Source organism: Scardinius erythrophthalmus (assembly GCF_964197995.2).
Source record: "Scardinius erythrophthalmus genome assembly, chromosome: 1".
NCBI classification, from domain to species: domain Eukaryota; kingdom Metazoa; phylum Chordata; class Actinopteri; order Cypriniformes; family Leuciscidae; genus Scardinius; species Scardinius erythrophthalmus.
Window position 1 is genome coordinate 52,905,645 of NC_138221.1, and position 19,756 is coordinate 52,925,400.

Genomic DNA, 19,756 nt, shown 5'->3' on the forward strand with positions numbered 1-19,756 from the left:
CTGGTAGCCGGGCGTGGCAGGGGGGCTCGACAGCGCCCCCTTGAACGGGGTTCTAAAACTTGGTCCATATATCAAACACACTTGCATGAATTAATTTGAAACTCGGTACACATATAGATCTCATCGGGCCGAACAACTTTCGTGCTCTAAGTTTTACGCCAGCCCAACAGGAAGTCGGCTATTTAGGGTTGTTTGGAAACGCTTGCTGTGGAATTTAATGTACTCCTCCTAGGAAATACATCGATTCGCCTCCAAACTCGGTCAGCGTGAAGTCAAGGCATTGAGGATGCTAAATTGCGGACGGATCTTTGATATCTTGAACGGTTTGGCCGTGGCGAGGAAATGAATTTATGGCGAGAAAAGAGAGACACGAAGTGTTATAACTTCTGCATACATTAACTGATCTTGATGAAACTTCAGCAGTGTGTTTGTGATAAGAGGCCGATCAGATGGATGTAACTATTGTGAGTCAAAGTTATAGCGCCACCAACTGGCAGCAGGAAGTGTGTCACTTTCAACATGCTTTTGACAAAAGTGGGGGGGTTAGTTTTACCAACAGTTACAAACATGAGTATATAGATTGGTCTCACCGAGCCGGACAACTTTCTAATTAACAGTCATTAGCTCAGAGCAAAAGAAAGTCAGATATTTTGGTTTGAATGTGGATTTTTGGGATATTTCAGACTCTGAGTTTTTAGCTACTCTTCCAAACTGGCTTATTTTTTCACACCAAACTTTTTCAAAATGATGAAAATACATTAAAGATGCTAAATTGTGAACGGATATTAAACATCTCAAATGGTTTTGCTATAGTGAGGGACTGAAGTAATGTACAAAAATTAAACACTAAAAGCCTCATCTTCTAAAAATGTAATTATACACCATTTATTTCTATAAAAGTATACAAATATCACAACCAAACTCATTTTATTCTTTTTTTTTTTAAATTTAATAATTATTTATAAGTTTAAAAATAGAAATTGTACTATTTAGTCTCATAAAAGTCAAGTCATTCATAGAGCTATACTGCCTTCTTGTGTTCAAAATCAGGTAGGACTATTGTATTTACATAAAAATATACTAGGTATGTGACGGTGAGAATATTTTACCACCGGTTAATCGACGTGTGACACCGCTGGGGGCTTTTGAATCGCAAACTTAAAAACGAAAGTAAATATTTTCGTCCGCACTGACATTGATAGTGGTTGATAATAATAATAATAATTTGTTACATTTATATAGCGCTTTTTCTGAGACCTCAAAGCGCTTTACATAGATGGGGGGAATCTCCTCAACCATCACCAATGTGCAGCATCCACTTGGATGATGCGACGGCAGCCATATTGCGCCAGAACGCCCACCACACACCAGCTTACTGGTGGAGAGGAGACAGTGATGAAGCCAATCAGTATATCAGTACATGGGGATGATTAGGAGGCCATGATGGATAGAGGCCAAGGGGCAAATTTGGCCAGGATGCCGGGGTTACACCCCTACTCTTTTTCGAAGGACATCCTGGAATTTTTAATGACCACAGAGAGTCAGGACCTCGGTTTAACGTCTAATCCGAAGGACGGTGCTCTTTTGGCAGTATAGTGTCCCCGTCACTACACTGGGGCATTAGGACTCACACAGACCACAGGGTGAGCGGTTGAGCGGGCGTTTCAAATGAATTCCTTTGGAAGTAGGAATTAACTGAAAAACGTCCACTTTGTTCTGCTCGTTCCTTGTCGTGGATGCGCACCATGAATGCCCGTGCAGCCATGAGCATTTTAGTTTAATTTTAAAATTAGCGCCTTTCAGGGGGGTGGATTGCTTGAAATTATTTTACAAAAGCACAATGTTGTGTCTTATTGCGACAGTACACAAATATAAGTTAACACTTTGCAGTTTAAATGTCGTCCTGTATAATGACGTATGTTTTTATGTGTCCACTGTTCCATCGCGCCCACGCCACACACACACACACACACACACACACACACACACACACACACACACACACACACACACACACACACACACACACACACACACACACACGGTTTACTATCTTTGTGGGGACTCTCCATAGACTTAATGGTTTTTATACTTTACAAACTGTATATTCTATCTCCTCACACTAACCCTACCCCTAAACCTACCCATTACAGAAAACTTTCTGCATTTTTACATTTCCAAAAAGACTCATTGTGTATGATTTCTAAGCTTGTTTACCCATGGGGACCTCTATTTAGGTCCCCACTGTGACACGAGTCCCCATGAGTCTGTGTGCATTCAGGTTGAAGTCCCCACCGGGATAGAAAAACATGAACACACATGCAAACACACACACACACACACACACACACACACACACACACACACACACACACACACACACACACACACACACACACACACACACACACACACACATTCCAGCATTGCAATCTTGACATCGCAGCCTGTTCATTATAGCCATGTGTATGTATATATATATATATATATATATATATATATATATATATATATATATATATATATATATAATATAGCTGCGAGCAGCGATGAAGGGCCAAAGCCGGCGGTACCGCCACCCCGGTGCCTTTAGGTAAAGGCACCGGGGTTGCGGTGCCATCGGCTTGGGCCCGTAATCGCTGCTCGCAGCTATATTTATTATTATTCTTATTTTTCTGTCAACCTTTCGGGCACTTTTGAGACCCTTAACATGCTCGAAAACTCTTGAAACTTTGCACACGGGTCAGAACCCGCGGCCATCAGGGCCGGGCTGAAGCTGGTACCCGGGCGTGGCAGGGGGGCTCGACAGCGCCCCCTTGAACGGGGTCCGAAAACTTGGTCCATAAATCAGACACGCTTGCATGTAATAATATGAAACTCGGTACACATATAGATCTCATCGGGCCGAACAACTTTCGTACTTTTACTTTTTACGCCAGCCCAACAGGAAGTCGGCTATTATGGATTGTTTTGAAACGCATGCTGTGGAATTTAATGTACTCCTCCTAGAGAATTCATCGATTCGCCTCCAAACTCGGTCAGCATGAAGTCAAGACATTGAGGATGCTAAATTGCGGACGGATTTTTGATATCTCAAACGGTTTGGCCGTGGCAAGGAAACGAATTTATGGCGAATAAGGGACACAGGAAGTGTGTTATAACTTCAGCATACATTATCTGATCTTGATGAAACTTCAGCAGTGTGTTCGTTGTAAGAGGCCGAACACAAGGATGTGACTATTGTGAGTCAAAGTTATAGCGCCACCAACTGGCAGCAGGAAGTGTGTCACTTTCAAAATGCTTTGAAATCACCCTCTTATTTTTACCCGATTTGCTTCAAACTTTATGTGTATAATGTAAACACACGGCAGATGTAGACCTGTGAAAGGATTTTTGATATCTTTAATACTGTTGCCGTGGCAACGCATCAAACTTTAATATTGTTTTTTGATGCTTTTGAGACTCTTAACATACTTGAAATTGAATGAAACTCGACAGACACATCACACTTATTAGCCCGTAGACTTGTGCAAAGTTTCAGAAACGGGCGTGGTGAGGGGCTCAGTAGCGCCACCTTTAGTCATAAGTGGGGGGGTTAGTTTTATCAACAGCAACAAAACTTGGTATGTGTATTGTTCTCATCAAGACGGACAACTTTCTAATTTACATTAACGATCTCCGACCAACAGGAAAAGAGATATTTTGGTTTGAATGTGGATTTTCTGAAGAATTTTCTCTCCCTCTCTCTGTGTCTCTGTGTGTGTGAGGGGAGGGGGGGATTTGACTATTGCTTTTATATTGTTAATCAAGGTTTCAGGGGCTTTTGGGGTCCTTAACGTGCTCAAAAACTCTTGAAACTTTACACACAGGTCAGAACCCACGGCCATCAGTGCCGGGCTGAAGCTGGTACCCGGGCGTGGCAGGGGGGCTCAACAGCGCCCCCTTGAACACGGTCTGAAAACTTGGTCCATATATCAAACACACTTGCATGAATTAATATGAAACTCGGTACACATATAGATCTCATCGGGCCGAACAACTTCCGCAGTCTAAGTTATTAGCTCCGCCCAACAGGAAGTCAGCTATTATGGGTTGTTTGGAAAACGCTTGCTGTGGAATGTGAACTACTCCTCCTAGAGAATTCATCACATCCCCACCAAACTCGGTGTGCATGAAGTCAAGACATTGAGGATGCTAAATTGCAGACGGATTTTTGATATCTCGAACGGTTTGGCCGTGGCGAGGAAACGAATTTATGGCGAGAAAAGAGAAACACGAAGTGTTATAACTTCTGCATACATTAACTGATCTTGATGAAACTTCAGCAGTGTGTTCATGGTAAGAGGCCGGTCAGATGGATGTAACTATTGTGAGTCAAAGTTATAGCGCCACCAACTGGTAGCAGGAAGTGTGTCACTTTCAAAATGCTTTTGACAAAAGTGGGGGGGTTACTTTTACCCACAGTTACAAAAATCAGTACGCATATTGGTCTCATCGAGCCGGACAACTTTCTAATTTACAGTCATTAGCTCCGAGCAACAGGAAGTCAGATATTTTGGTTTGAATGTGGATTTTTTGGATATGTCAGACTCTGAGTTTTTAGTTACTCCTCCTAAGTGGTTTATTTTATTCACACCAAACTTTTTCAACATGATAAAAATACATTAAAGATATATATATATATATATATATATATATATATATATATATATATATATATATATATATATATATATATATATATATATATATATAAATATAGCTGCGAGCAGCGATGAAGGGCCAAAGCCGGCGGCACCGCCACCCCGGTGCCTTTAGGTAACTAAAGGCATCAGGGTTGCGGTGCCACCGGCTTGGGCCCGTAATCGCTGCTCGCAGCTATATTTATATATATATATATATATATATATATTTTTTTTTTTTCTTTTTTTTCTTCATTATTTTTTTTTTTGCCTTTTTGCCACTTTTGGGGCCCTTAACATGCTCAAAAACTCTTGAAATTTTGCACACACGTCAGAACCTGCGGCCATCAGGGCCGGGCTGAAGCTGGTACTGGGGCGTGGCAGGGGGGCTCGACAGCGCCCCCTGGAATGGGGTCCGAAAACTTGGTCCATAAATCAAACACGCTTGCATGTAATAATATGAAACTCAGTACACATATAGATCTCATCGGGCCGAACAACTTTCGTGCTCTAAGTTTTACAAAAGCCCAACAGGAAGTCGGTTATTATACGTTGTTTGGAAAACGCATACAATGGAATGTGAAATACTCCTCCTAGGGATTTCATCCGATCGCCACCAAACTCGGTGAGAATAAAGTCAAGACATTGAGGATGAATTCTTGCGAACGGATTTTTGATATCTCGAACGGTTTGGCCGTGGCGAGGAAACGAATTTATGGCGAATAATGGAAACAGGAAGTGTGTTATAACTTCTGCATACATTAACTGATCTTGATGAAACTTCAGCAGTGTGTTCGTTGTAAGAGGCCGATCACATGGATGTGACTATTGTGAGTCAAAGTTATAGCGCCACCAACTGGCAGCAGGAAGTGTGTCACTTTCAAAATGCTTTGAAGTTACCCTCTTAATTTCACCCGATTTGCTTCAAACTTTATGTGTATAATGTAAACACAGGGCAGATGTAGACCTGTGAAAGGATTATTGATATCTTAGATACTGTTGCCGTGGCAACGCATCAAGTTTTAATATTCTTTTCGGATGCGTTTGAGACTCTTAACATGCTTGAAATTGGATGAAACTCGACAGACACATAACACTTATTAGCCAGTAGACATGTGAAAAGTTTCAGAAACGGGCGTGGCAGGGGGGCTCAACAGCGCCCTCTTGAACAGGGTCTGAAAACTTGGTCCATATATCAAACACGCTTGCATGAAATAATATGAAACTCGGTACACATATAGATTTCGTCGGGCCGAACAACTTTCCCTCTGACAAGTTTCACGCCAGCCCAACAGGAAGTCAGCTATTATGGGTTGTTTGGAAAACGCTTGCTGTGGAATGTGATGTACTCCTCCTAGAGAATTCATTCAATCACCTCCAAACTCAGTCAGCATGAAGTAAAGACATTGAGGATGCTAAATTGCGGACGGATTTTTGATATCTTGAACGGTTTGGCCGTGGTGAGGAAACGAATTTATGGCGAGAAAAGAGAGACACGAAGTGTTATAACTTCTGCATACATCAACTGATCTTGATGAAACTTCAGCAGTGTGTTCGTGGTAAGAGGCCGATCAGATGGATGTGACTATTGTGAGTCAAAGTTATAGCGCCACCAACTGGCAGCAGGAAGTGTGTCACTTTCAACATGCTTTTGACAAAAGTGGGGGGGTTAGTTTTAAATACAGTAAAAAAAAAATTTTTTTATATTGTTCTCATCAAGCCGGACAACTTTCTAATTTACATTCATTAGCTCAGAGCAAAAGGAAGTCAGATATTTTGGTCTGAATGTGGATTTTTTTGCAAAATCAGCCTATGAATTTTTAGCCACTCCTCTTAAACTATTTATTTAATTCCCACCAAACTTTTTCAACATGATGAAAATACATTAAATATGCTAAATTGTGAACGGATAATAAATATCTCAAACGGTTTTGCTATGGCGAAGGATTAAAGTAATGTCCAAAAAGGAAAAACTAAAAGCCTCAAATTTTCTAAAAATGTAATTATATACCATTTATTTCTATATAAAAGTATACAAACATCACAACTAAACATTTTATTATTTTTTTTCAATTTAAGAATGAATTTTAAGTTTAAAAACTGCCAGAATGGTTGTTTAGTCTAAACAATACATAAATAAAGTCAAACATAGTGCTATACTGCCCTCTTGTGTTCAAAATCAGGTAGGCCTATTCAGGGCTTGACATTAACTTTTTTGCTCACTAGCCAATGTGGCTAGTGGTTTTCCAAAGTTACTAGCCACACAGCATTTTTACTAGCCACATTTTTGTTGTTGTGAAATTACCTGATAAAAGTTGACCATGGCGTGCTAAAATGTACTTGAACTAGATTTACAACCCTTTTAAATGTAAAACCACTGTATACACCCAAATCAAGACTACATAAATATATAACAATACAGGTCATTATAATTAGCTCTGATAAGGTTGTGTGTAAAGCTCCTTTTTTTAAATAAAACCATGTATTGTGTATTATGTAGCCACATTGCTCCACCGGCATACGACATAACTCCAGCAGGTTCTTTGCTGTCGGTCACTAGCGACAATACTCATTAGGGCTGTGAAAATTGCTCAAAAATGACCTTTGAATATTCCCTCTAAAAAAAAAAACATAGCTTATAGGCCTATTCGAACATCTGGTTGCGCATTTTGTCAATGACGCGCATTAAGTCAATAACAGGACAAATTAATACAAAGAGACATAACTACTTGTATAGGTAGTTTATTTAAGTTTAAACATATTTGACAACGTATTACCTACACGAAAACAAGTAAATCAACTAATAAGACCGCAGACCTCACTCACTCTCGCTCGCAGGCACTCTTTCTCTCTCTCGCCCTCACCCTCAACACCAAACGCGAATAGAGCATCTGGCGCGAGTGTAAAGACGCGTTTACGCGCGTCTGGAGGTCTTGCGGTGCGAATGAGGCGTCACGCGCTCTGTGCATAACAGTTTAAAAATGAACAACAATAAGCGAATGTTGAGAGCTGATCAATAGTTTTATGCAAGCAATTTAAGGTCGCGACTCTTATATAGCAGGCTTCATACAGTGATTGAAACAAATATTATTAACATTGATTGAAGTTTTACAGTATAAATAATTGACATTGAATGCTCCGAGCGAGCTGTGCTGTGGTAAACATGGAACTTTTCCTTGACATGAAACGGTAAATAATCAAACCAGTGGAAGCCTGCAGTGCATGAAACTGCTGTATCTAACCTACCTTATTCATGCAATATCTATTCAGTCAGTACAGTAGCCTACACTTCACTAATGTTTCTGTTTAACGTTAAATAAAATGACCCCTCAGGCAGCGCGCCCACTCGCAAAGCAGACAGCCGCGCCTCTGCTACCGCGGGCGTTTTTCCACATTCGAATATTAATTTTCACCTTCGAAATTCTGTTTTTTTTTTAAACTATTTGAATATATATTCGAATTTAGAATATTCGTTGACAGCCCTATGGGAGTTGTAGTGTCGTAGTGTCACACTTATTTTCAGATGCCTTTTGAAATGACTACAATTATTCAACCCGCCAAAGTGGCTAGTTGGAGTGACTGTGTTACCCGCCACGAGCAAAATCCACCCGCATTTGGCGGGTTGGCGGGTGTTAATGTCAAGCCCTGGGCCTATTATATCTATATATAAATATACTAGGTATGTGACGGTGAGAATATTTTACCACCGGTTAACTGACGTGTGACACCGCTGGGGGCTTTTTAATCGCTAACTTAAAAACTAAAGTAAAATATGTTCGTCCGCACTGACATTTATATTGGTTGAGCGAGCGTTTCAAATGAATTCCTATGGAAGTAGGAATTAACTGAAAAACGTTCACTCTGTTCTGCTCGTTCCTCGCCGTGGACGTGCACCGTTATGAATGCCCGTGCAGCCATGAGCATTTTAGTTTCATTTTAAAATTAGCACCTTTCGGGGGGTGGATTGCTTGAAATTATTTTACAAAAGCACAATTTTGTGTTTTATTGCAACTGTACACAAATATAAGTTAACACTTTGCAGTTTGAATGTCGTCCTGTATAATGATGGAGTATGTTTTTATGTGTCTACTGTTCAATCGCGCCCACGCCACACACACACACACACACACACACACACACACACACACACACACGGTTTACTATCTTTGTGGGTACTCTCCATGGACTTAATGGTTTTTATACTGTACAAACTGTATATTCTATCTCCTCACACTAACCCTACCCCTAAACCTACCTATCCCATAAAACTTTCTGCATTTTTACATTTCCAAAAAAACTCATTCTGTATGATTTATAATCTTGTTTACCCATGGGGACCTCTATTTAGGTCCCCACTGTGACACGAGTCCCCATGAGTCTGTGTGCATTCAGGTTAAAGTCCCCACCGGGATAGAAAAACATGAACACACACACACACACACACTCCAGCATTACAATCTTGACATCGCAGCCTGTTCATTATAGCCTTAATAAAATATAATAATAAAATAGTCAACCTAACATATAAAAATTACACTGCTCTAAATAGTCAGTAGTACAATTCGTACATTCACAGTAAGCACCGCTCGCTCCACTGTGATGTTTCCAAGCAAATTTTTGCGCATGTGAAGAGGATGATTTTTTCCATCAATATTGGAACACGAGTGAAGAACAAAGCCTATAATAAAGAATAGTTTAGCATCCAAATACATCGCAAATGTTGAAACATTTTGATTCTGATGAGGGTTACGTGAGCCCAACACTGCTTACTTTCATTTTTACTTTTACATTAAATTTAAAGGATTTGTTGTGGAATATTTTGAGTGTATCATAAAATCTGAATAAAAAAATAATAATAATAAAAAAATTAAAAAAATGAATGAATGAATGAATAAATAAATAAATATATATATGTATGTGTATATATATATATATATATATATATATATATATATATATATATATATATATATATATATATATATATATAGCTGCGAGCAGCGATAAAGGGCCAAAGCCGGCGGCACCGCCACCCTAAAGGCACCGGGGTTGCGGTGCCACCGGCTTGGGCCCGTAATCGCTGCTCGCAGCTATATTTATTATTTTGTTGTTGTTGGTGCCGGCTCTGACTTTAACTGTTATCCGGGAGCATGTCGTAATCTAGTCCAAGTGCTGTCAGAGGCTCCTGGGAAATCTTATAATAGGGAACATCTAGACGCGCTGGATCTCCAGTTCCCTTCATAGATCTGAGAGCCTTATGAGCGAGATGCTGCTTTAATGAGACATTCCACACAGCCACCAGACGGCCTCCCTCCCCTCAGGCAGGACGTACACACTCGACTAGTAAAGAGGAATGAGTCACACCAACGCCTCAAGAACAGCTAACTTACTATCATTTAGAAGCGCAAACTTGTGGAAGAAAATGGAGAGAAACTTGTTATCAGCTCGTGTCAAGCGAATAAAAGCAGCACATGAAATTTATCTTCTCAAGGGTTTGTTTTATGTTAGGTATTTATTTATTAGTATATTAGTACTAATTCTTCTCATATTCTTCTCTAATTTTGACTAGTATTCGTCTTTTATACACTATATAAATAATGTGTTCATATTATAATATTTGACATTTTATTTTTACTCAATTTTTAGAGTTTAAGTGGTCAAAAAAGTTCAATTAATTTTTCAATTAGAATAGAGTAGGCATTGAATATTTAATTAATATATGCATAATAAATGACGCTGGCTTATCTTTTTATTACACGGTTACCTGTGCAGTTGCATATGGATCGTTTAGGGAGCACTGCATTTAGAAATCTGTCGTTCCAAAGCGAGTTCTCAGTGTGTATTGTTCATTGATGGTATAAACACCCCTTAACAATTTCACATGAGCGTCGACTCAAGCATATGATCCGCTCTGTGCTATTGTGTGTCTGGACCAGAGCAGAATGTGTGCGCGCTACGGCGGTTTGCATGGCCACGCAAAACCAGACTTCATTTGCCCCAATGGAAAGCATATTTACACTGTCTGAATCATTCCCTATCCCCTGCATAGTGCATTATGTGCCATTCACTATATAGAAAATAGTAATTGTGTTAACAAGTGACTGATTTCGGCCGCAGCTTCAGGGTCTACTAGTGTAGTGGGTGGGATGCTTCAGATTCTAGAGAGCATTTGATTGGACAGAAAATCTGTTGAGTAGCTAAAGTGCGGAGTGATGTCATCAAAATCATTGATCAATATTGGCGGAAGTGAGAGACTGTAAGTTTTGAATGCATATATCTTGTAAATGTGAATTTTGTCATTGTTTTGGAGCACACTAACTTATAGATAACCTTAAGGCTAACATTCACACCAAAAGCCAAAAAAACGTTTGATTTCATGGGGACAATGTTTATCTTCTCATGCATTGTGCAGCCCTGCTTTAGTAATATACTGACCAATGAATGATACCAGATACATGCGTCAGACTTTTTCCTGAGTTTAATAATGTCAAATCAGTGATATGGGTCTGGTTCTGTTCAGTGAAACACACCAGCCTTGTGGAAATGAGCAGATATTTCCACACCTCATTTCCACCGTGTCAATTTTAATTGTGCAGTCTGTTTTGTATTACAGCAAGAGGCTGTTCGTGGAGCTTTGGTGATCCATAAATCTTGGCGTTTCATAATTCGGAGAGAGATAGAGAGGAAGCTTCCAGTGAGGCATTGGGGCTGCTAGTTCCAGACTGATTCGTCTCTTACGCAATGGAGAAATCCTGCATCGTTCCTCTGGCATGCCAGAATTCCTCCTGCTTGACAGAAGGTTTAAAGGAGTAGTTCACCCAAATTATCATTTTGTCATCATTTACATGTCATTCTGCTTGCTTAGGCAGTTGTGATGTGTGGGATTCTCCTTTTGGACGTCTGGATTATAGTGAGATCTCAGGTGATCCATCTGGCAGGTTACCAGCCCTCGCTTGAATCTACTGACTCCAACCATGTGGATCCAAGCCTGGAAATATATGGATTACCATGGGTATCTTTGGAAGTACTTGGCTTCCACTTGTACATTGAGATCAGCCACATCATCTCAGATACCAGAGAGGAACCTGAGAAGTTTCCAGTAGCCTGTTGCGACCTTAGACGAACTTGTGATGTTGTCACCAACATTAGCTGCTACCGTGCTTCAGTTCACACACTAAAGGGATAGTCCTTCTTTCATGTGTGGACTACAAAAGCAGATTTTCTGAAAAATGTGTCAGTGATAAAGATATGTTTTCGTATATTTTTCATAAGTCAAAAAGATAGGGCTGGAGTGAGTAAATGATGACAGAATATTAATTATGGCCTGTATGTGGGAAAACATGGTCTCCTAGATAGCATTTTATCTTAATTCTGCTATCTAATGTCAATCTCATGGCATCGACCATTATTCAGTTCATCATTATAGATTTTATCTTCATATCCTGGCCTTCAGTCATTCTAAAAGGCAGAGAGGCAAGTGAATGGTCTATAAACACCCTAACACGGGTTAGGTAAGAGTGACATGCAGAGCCAAATATTCGTTGCTCTCTAGTGTAGGCTAAGAATACACTGCCCAGAGCAGATGTGGAGTCTGATGACCCATGTAATATGAGTAATTGCATGGACATGGTAACTGTTGCTTGGTATACATGTACAAGGGCAGAGAATTGCTCCATGTTAATAAGAGTATATGGACTGAAATGCTTTGAATTTAAGTTTAAGGGATTTAGTAGACGTTCATATACAGAACAACTTACAAACAAGCATTAGCTTCACTTCTCATATGCGACCGCTGAGCAAACATGCAATGCAATTTATAACATTTTCTGCTAAGAAAAAAAGAGCTTGTTTTACCACTTGTTTTAAAATTGTGCTAAAACACTGGACTTGCACATTTACTTAGATTTCAGAAATGGTCCCAGCTATTTCAAATATTACTGCTACTTTCCTTTAATGGATATCTTGGTAAATCTAAGCATAGGATGAGACTTGGTTGATATCTCTTCTTAAACTTGGCAAATGTTTGTTTCTATTTTGCCCTTGAAGCCTTAGAATATTAGTGAGTAAACGCTGCTGATCCAAACAGTGACTGAGACAAATTTTGTCATATTCAAATTCTTGCACATGTTATTATCTGAGATTCCTGGCATGATCCCATTTGAAACATTTGGAACATTCACAACACTTTTAAGTTTCTAATCAATAGTTCACTACTGTTCAAAAGTTTAGAATCATTAAGATTTTTTAATGTTTTTTTCCCCTTCTTTTCTGACTAACTGGAATGATTTCTGAAGCATCATGTGACACTGAAGACTGCGGTAATGGCTGCTGAAAATCCAGTACAGGAATAAATTACATTTTAAAATATATTCAAATAGAAAACACTTATTTTAAATTGTAATACAATTTAATCACAATATTACTGTTTTACTGTGTTTTATTTAACAAATAAATGCAGGCTTGATGAGCATAAGAGACTTCTTTCCAAACTTTTAGTATATTCCCTAGATATTTTTTAGAGGCAGTTATTATCGTTTATTTTAATTTATCATGCCATTTCAAAGGCACATTTGTGGGAAGTCAGTGATGTTTTCTGTGTATCTGTTAAAAGAGCACTGAGCCATTGAGACCGTATTGATTTTATCTTAGAGCTGACACAGCTTGTTCCTGATAAAGAGCAGGTCTTTGTAACTCACCCACACACTCAAACACTATTACATCAAATCCTCCATTTATTCCCAGTTTATTATTATTTGAGCTGTAAATGCACATTACATGTGTGTGCTTTTTCCCGTGTCTGGAATACATTATTTGCCGGCTTTGACGTCACGAACGCTCTCACAAACCCCAATCACAGCCCGCCACTGACCACCATCATAAACTACAATTACAGGTTCCGCTTTACCAAGCCAGTGTCCGGTTTAACATATTTTTTCTCTGTTTATGCATTTTTTTGCCATGCTGAAGCAAATTAACCCCGTTTTTGTATGTTTCAAGACCTTTTCTTGCTTGCACAGCCTTTATGTTGCATAAGGCATTTGTTTAACATGTGTGTTGACTTGTGGTGCTGAGTTTCCCACACTTGGGGTTGATAAATGTACGAATGAGATTATTTAACTACAGTATCAAGGACATTTCTTTCCTTTCATTAAAAAATAACCCTGGTGGGACACACTCTTAAGAACTCAACAAACAGCTTGGTTGGAAAGTCCCTGTTAAATTAGAAAGAACTAATGAATCGGTGTCATGAGCAGTTGTTTTCTTCATTGGGTGGATCAGACAGTTAGAATTATCCAATTTAATTCAGTTCAGATTTACAAGCACTTGATTAGATTCCATTTGAGTCTAATTCTCTGATGGCAGTGTTTCAAACGGATCCAAACAGTAGCTTGTCTTTTTAAACTATTTATTTAAAGCACTGCCTCATGAGATTAAAACATTTTGCAAATCAGACTACACTCACTCACTAAGTCATTTGTTTGTAAATCTGAATACACAGGTAATTTTGTATGTTTGTTTTTGTATGCAGCCTGTGAGAACAAATCATGTCCAAAACTCCAAACCTCCGTCTTTTTTCAGTAATGTTATTTAAACTGCATATGTGCGTTGTAGCATCAATCAACTCTACTGAAAAGATTATATATATATATATATATTTTTTTTTTTTTAAGTGAAAGGCAAGACTTGCATTCTTACGGCGGCCATATTGAGAGTAACAGTTTCTCCCATTCATATTTCTATGAGTGGTCTGTCTACTCTCTAGTGAAACTCAAGGCAGTCAATCTGAATGTGGTTCCATTAGCGGTTAGTTCAGTGCTAAACTGTTCTGGCAGCCATAGCTAAGAAGTGATCTACTAACCACTAGTATCTGAGACTGTTACTATGGGAGGATTCGAGGGAACGAACATCCTAGAGAACACAGATTAAAAAAATATTTTGGATAGGTTCTTCATCAAGTTAGACACTGCATATTTTGTGACATCTTTATAGTAAGAGAATTATACCATGAATGTGTTTAGCTTAGGAGCATGTCCATGTGAACAGTACTGTTACCATTTTTAAAGCTATCTCAAACCTTTTACTATGAAAGAAGATTTATTTTTGAATGGTTACAAATACCCAACTAGATTCTCTACTGGACTGAGCTGATATTCAAAAGGAAGAGTTTAATAACTCTTGAAATGTAGAAGGAGATCAGAACAACAAGCTCTTTAATTTTCTGAGCTGTTAATTTTTTTTGCAATAAATCTGGATAATGTTTGATCACTGATAGTGGATCTAAGACCGTGGTTCTCAACAGGTGGGGTGCAATAAGCCTATGTACTTTCAAATAGGCCTATGTACTTTTTATTTATTTTTATGTCAAAAATAGTGAGTTCAGATTTTTTTATTATCGTGAAGCAAAGCCAGTTGAGAACCACTTATCTGAGGGGAAATAGTTGGTGAGCAGTGAAAGGAACTGAGGGAAGGAGAGTAAGTTTTACACAGCAGTTTTTCCAGGACTGTAACGGGTTACTTCCTGAAATAGCGTTGTGAGAGACGCAACAGCATTCCTCAGCAGCTCTGTCTAACACACAAGACTGAATCTTCTTTCCTACTTTCCTCGCAGTACCGTATTATTACTACATTACTCTTATTAATGCACTCTCAACACGCTCATGCACTCTTCACCCTTCACTCCCGCTAACTTCATCCAAACTTGTCAAGATTGTCCTCATCTGCCTTGGTTACATAACCAGCTGTCTTTGCCCCCCATTCAGGATGTTTCAGATCTATCAGAAATATGTTTTCCATTAGTCTAAGCACATGAAATTTGCCTTTTCACTGAGCATTTCAAAGTTTTGCGCTTGCTGTAGGACTGTCTTTCTGAACCAATACACATAATTTACACATGAACTCATTCAGGACAATCAGTTCCCTGTTATAGAGATAAAAAAAACACCCAATATGATCGTGTTTTTGCTGGTTACAGGCTGACAAACATGAGAAAGAGGCAGGCAATGGTCCGGTTGACCAGTCACCTGTCTCGAGGGCCCAAGACTGAGAGTGGCCCCCATGTTATTAGCACCATCTGGCTTTGGCTTTGACATAATGTCATGTGTGGGACAGGTTGAGCTGTCTGGAGAGCCAGATGTGGACATTCAAACAAACTTAGCTGTGCTATATGTGTTTTTACCAACAACTTCTGTCAACTACCTCCTCTTTTTACAGAAAATTATTCAGTTCAGCCTTTAAAGCCCAAAGCCACAAATCAAAGTTATGAAAGAAGACAGCACTGTCAGTTTTTCCATGTGCATAGCACAGAATCTTTTGCATAGAGCGTGTGCCAGCTTATGGATTTGGCACATTTTGATGTCTACTGCATTTCTGATACTTTAAAAATGCAGAATAGCTGCTAACTTGATTTAGTAAGTTGTGTTTTGATTTGTCAGGAAACTCTGGTGTGTTTAACTTCAGTTTTGCAGTGCAGTTTGGAGACTTCTTTCTTGAGTGGCCGGTGAAGTTTACAGGAAAAGCATATGGATAATTTCACTTGCTTTTTGACCTCCTAAATCCTTTCTTTAGGAACCAGGAACAACATTTCTGTCAAACAGTCATAGCTTGACACTGCCTCTTACGCCTACTTCTAACCCTAACCTCCCCTGAAATGAGAAGGATATTATTGGTTTATAAGAACATTGCCCAAACCCCAACCTTAACCTATTCAATTTGATTGGTTAAATTGTTTCATGACTAGCCAGATTGATCCAGGAACATGTCCTACTTGGAGAAATCGCATTAAAAAAGTAAAATTTTAAAGAAAAGGGACTACATGACAAAAAAAAATATTTTAGTCGAGACCTGAAGGTTGGTTAAGAAATGTTGTTTTGAATTCGCCACTGAAGTCACTTTGAACTTGAATGTGGTTGAACTTCACTTGACAAAGACCTGTCCCACAAGTCACCATACTGTATGTTCTATCATGTACCAACATGTATCTTCTAACCCATAAATTTACTTGAAGTATGTTTCTCTTCGACAGACAAGAAGGCTGACGAAAGTGGAACGGCAGCGTTTCAGTGAAGAGGTGGACATGCTGAAGTGCCTACAGCATCCAAACATTGTCCGTTTTTACGACTCCTGGAAGTCCACCATGAAAGGGCAAAAGTGCATTATCCTTGTGACAGAACTCATGACGTCAGGGACGCTGAAGACGTAAGTTGAGTCTGTACATATATGCGCAAAATTGCTATGAAAGTACTTGCAGATGGTGTGGCTATTAGAGATGCCAGTACGAAGACAAGAAAAGATGTCTCTCTTGTAATTGAGCTTCTGCTCATGCTTGTGCATTCTCACATGAGACACTAAAGCCCAGCTGTTTTTCCATTCTTTTTCCCAGATTAATAACTGCACTTTGTCATTTTGCAGACACATTTATCAAGAGTTGCCAACCGTAGAATAATTGCAGTCATTTGGAGAAGTGTTTTGTTCAATAAATGAAAGATCTCAGCTTTTTATTGAGCTCACTCTCACTCACAACTTCTGAACCTATGGGTTACAGCCCAAATCTCTCACAACTATGCCACCACCATACAGTAGGTTAAATTTATTTCCCTGTATGTTATGAAACAAATATTGTATCCAGTCCTTTGGCACTGTTCATTAACAGTAGCCCTGTCCCAAATGGCATCACAATTTGTGACATAATGTTTCACAGATTGTTGTTGAAGGTTGCCTTGCAGGCACATCAAAACTGCATAGAGTATATATATATATATGTGAACTTAAAGGACAAATAGGAGAATGAAATAAGTCCACAGCTCATTTCCGAACCTAGTTATTCATTTTTACTGCCAACTGCCTTCATAGTCCACCAAAATATTGCTCTGCATGGGAGACTTATTTCAGTAGAGCTTGCCGTTAGCATGTTGCTAAGCTAAGAGTGCAATACTCTTAATAATTCATTCTGAATTTGCCTTCTTCATTAAATTATGCTGCCTTAGAATTTAGCTAAGAAATATGCCAACTATTACTAAAATGCCTACCTTTTGGAATAGCCTTCATTTTTAGAAAGTCCCTTAAAATTCTACCTCTTGTAGGCAGTTTGCAAGGTTTTGGAACAGAGCGCACATTTGTTCGCCTTTTGTTGTTTGTCTCTGTGTTTTAAACTTAAGGGTATTCTTGTTTAATCTTTCCCTGTAGGTATCTGAAAAGGTTCAAAGAGATGAAGCTAAAGCTCCTCCAGCGTTGGAGTAATCAGATCCTCAAGGGCCTTCACTTCCTGCACACACGAACACCTCCCATAATCCACCGCGACCTTAAATGCGACAACATCTTCATCACTGGCCCCACTGGATCTGTTAAGATTGGTGATTTAGGCCTAGCCACTCTCAAGAGTGCCTCGTTTGCTAAGAGCGTCATTGGTAAGTTAAGAAAAATTTTGTGCTTATTAAATTTAAAAGTTACAATGTCAACAGTTTCTCTTCAATCACTCAAGAAGAACTTTCTTTGACCTTCATAAGAGTTACTGTAAATAGTGCCCTGAGCTGCCTCTACTATGGGCTTATCTTGTTTGTTTTCTCTGTCAACTGTATTTATGCCCCAACAAGTGCTTGACACAGATTTCTCACCTCACCTATATACAGTGCTGCATATATCACATTAACTCATCATAGGCTCAGCACGGTTTAAAATCTGATCTTCTCACGCTGAGATTAGGAGTTCAATGACATGAATAAGTAAAGAGTGTGTAACCTGGTACATCAGGCTAGCCCAACCAATAGCTCAAGTTCCCAGAATTGAGTTTTCAAGGGTTGCTCAAATGTATTGTGAATGTTCATGAGTGAACATTTAACATTCAGCCACTTGGTGGGCCAAACAAAGCTCTGGGATCACTGCTGCACCCTATAGCAAGACACTGTAACCCAGGACTGTCCTTATAATATCTATATTATATATCTATCTATCTATATATAATATCTATCTATTTTTGACATTGATCTTTGCTCACACATAGGAACCCCAGAGTTTATGGCTCCAGAGATGTACGAGGAGAAATATGATGAAGCCGTGGATGTTTATGCCTTTGGCATGTGCATCCTGGAGATGACCACATCAGAGTACCCCTACTCAGAGTGCCAAAACGCTGCGCAGATCTACCGCAAAGTCACCAGTGTAAGTCAATCCTCGCATCTGTATTGCAAGTTTGAGATGGATGTCACTGCCCTGGGCTGCTCTTAATATGTAATTTACCATCAAGACAGACTACATTGGCTTGTCAGGTTACATGAAAAGTATGACCTCTTTCTCTGTCTGACTCTCACATGTACTACTTCCTTGCAAAGCTGGCCTTTTGGTGAAACCATGCACCGATTCTCTGCTCTTTCAGCTCTCGGCCACCCACTTCATTGGCCATCTCCCCTTAAAGAGGCTCCAAGGCTTTTATGAGTCCACTAATGGTTGTGTGAGGCTTTATGAGGTGCTCAGTGACATTTCTTTGCAATGAGAGGACAATTAGCGCATCTCTCTTGAGCTGTAATTCTCCTTAGGATATGCTGATCTTGTCTAGATCTCTAATCAACCCTCCTGGTAAACCACAGAATCCAAGATGATTTCTGATTACAGAGATGCAAATGTGTAATTTAGTTGTACTTGTGTGTAATGCATGCTAACCTCAATCTTGGGTGAGCAGTGAGTTGCATGGTAAGCCTATATCTTCCAAGGGGTGGCTTTTTCCCTTGAGACAACTCATTAAGAGTCCAACCAATCGGCATGCTGCATGAATAATATACAAAGCAAAAACCGCACAGTAAAACAGTTCTAGAACAACACTAGCAGCATTGTTGAATGCAGAAGCCCTAGAGGAGATTCATTATTTTGGTAGGAAAACTGCCTGATTTTCTTTTACTCGTCCTGAAACCTCAAGCAGTAGTTCAGTTCCATATATTATGTATTTAATAGCCAACACATGTTGAAGAAACTCTTTTCTTATTCATTATATTGTCCTGTCCTGCATCATGGTCTGATGTTTTATGACATTGCATCCATTCAGTCTTCAATCAGCACATCCTTTGGTTGTGTTTTGTTCCTGTTTT

At 39.3% G+C, this 19,756-nt stretch overlaps 1 protein-coding gene across 2 annotated transcripts in view; it reads left to right on the forward strand.

Annotated features, from left to right (window-relative positions):
* wnk4b (WNK lysine deficient protein kinase 4b) overlaps positions 1–19,756 on the forward strand; it is a 71,367-nt gene that overhangs the window by 21,166 nt on the left and 30,445 nt on the right. For both annotated transcript variants that reach the window (XM_081369042.1, XM_081369043.1), the window contains exons 2-4: positions 16,705–16,877; positions 17,865–18,085; positions 18,679–18,836. In XM_081369042.1, the coding sequence (XP_081225168.1) occupies positions 16,705–16,877; positions 17,865–18,085; positions 18,679–18,836 (552 nt within the window). The remainder of the gene's footprint in view (positions 1–16,704; positions 16,878–17,864; positions 18,086–18,678; positions 18,837–19,756) is intronic.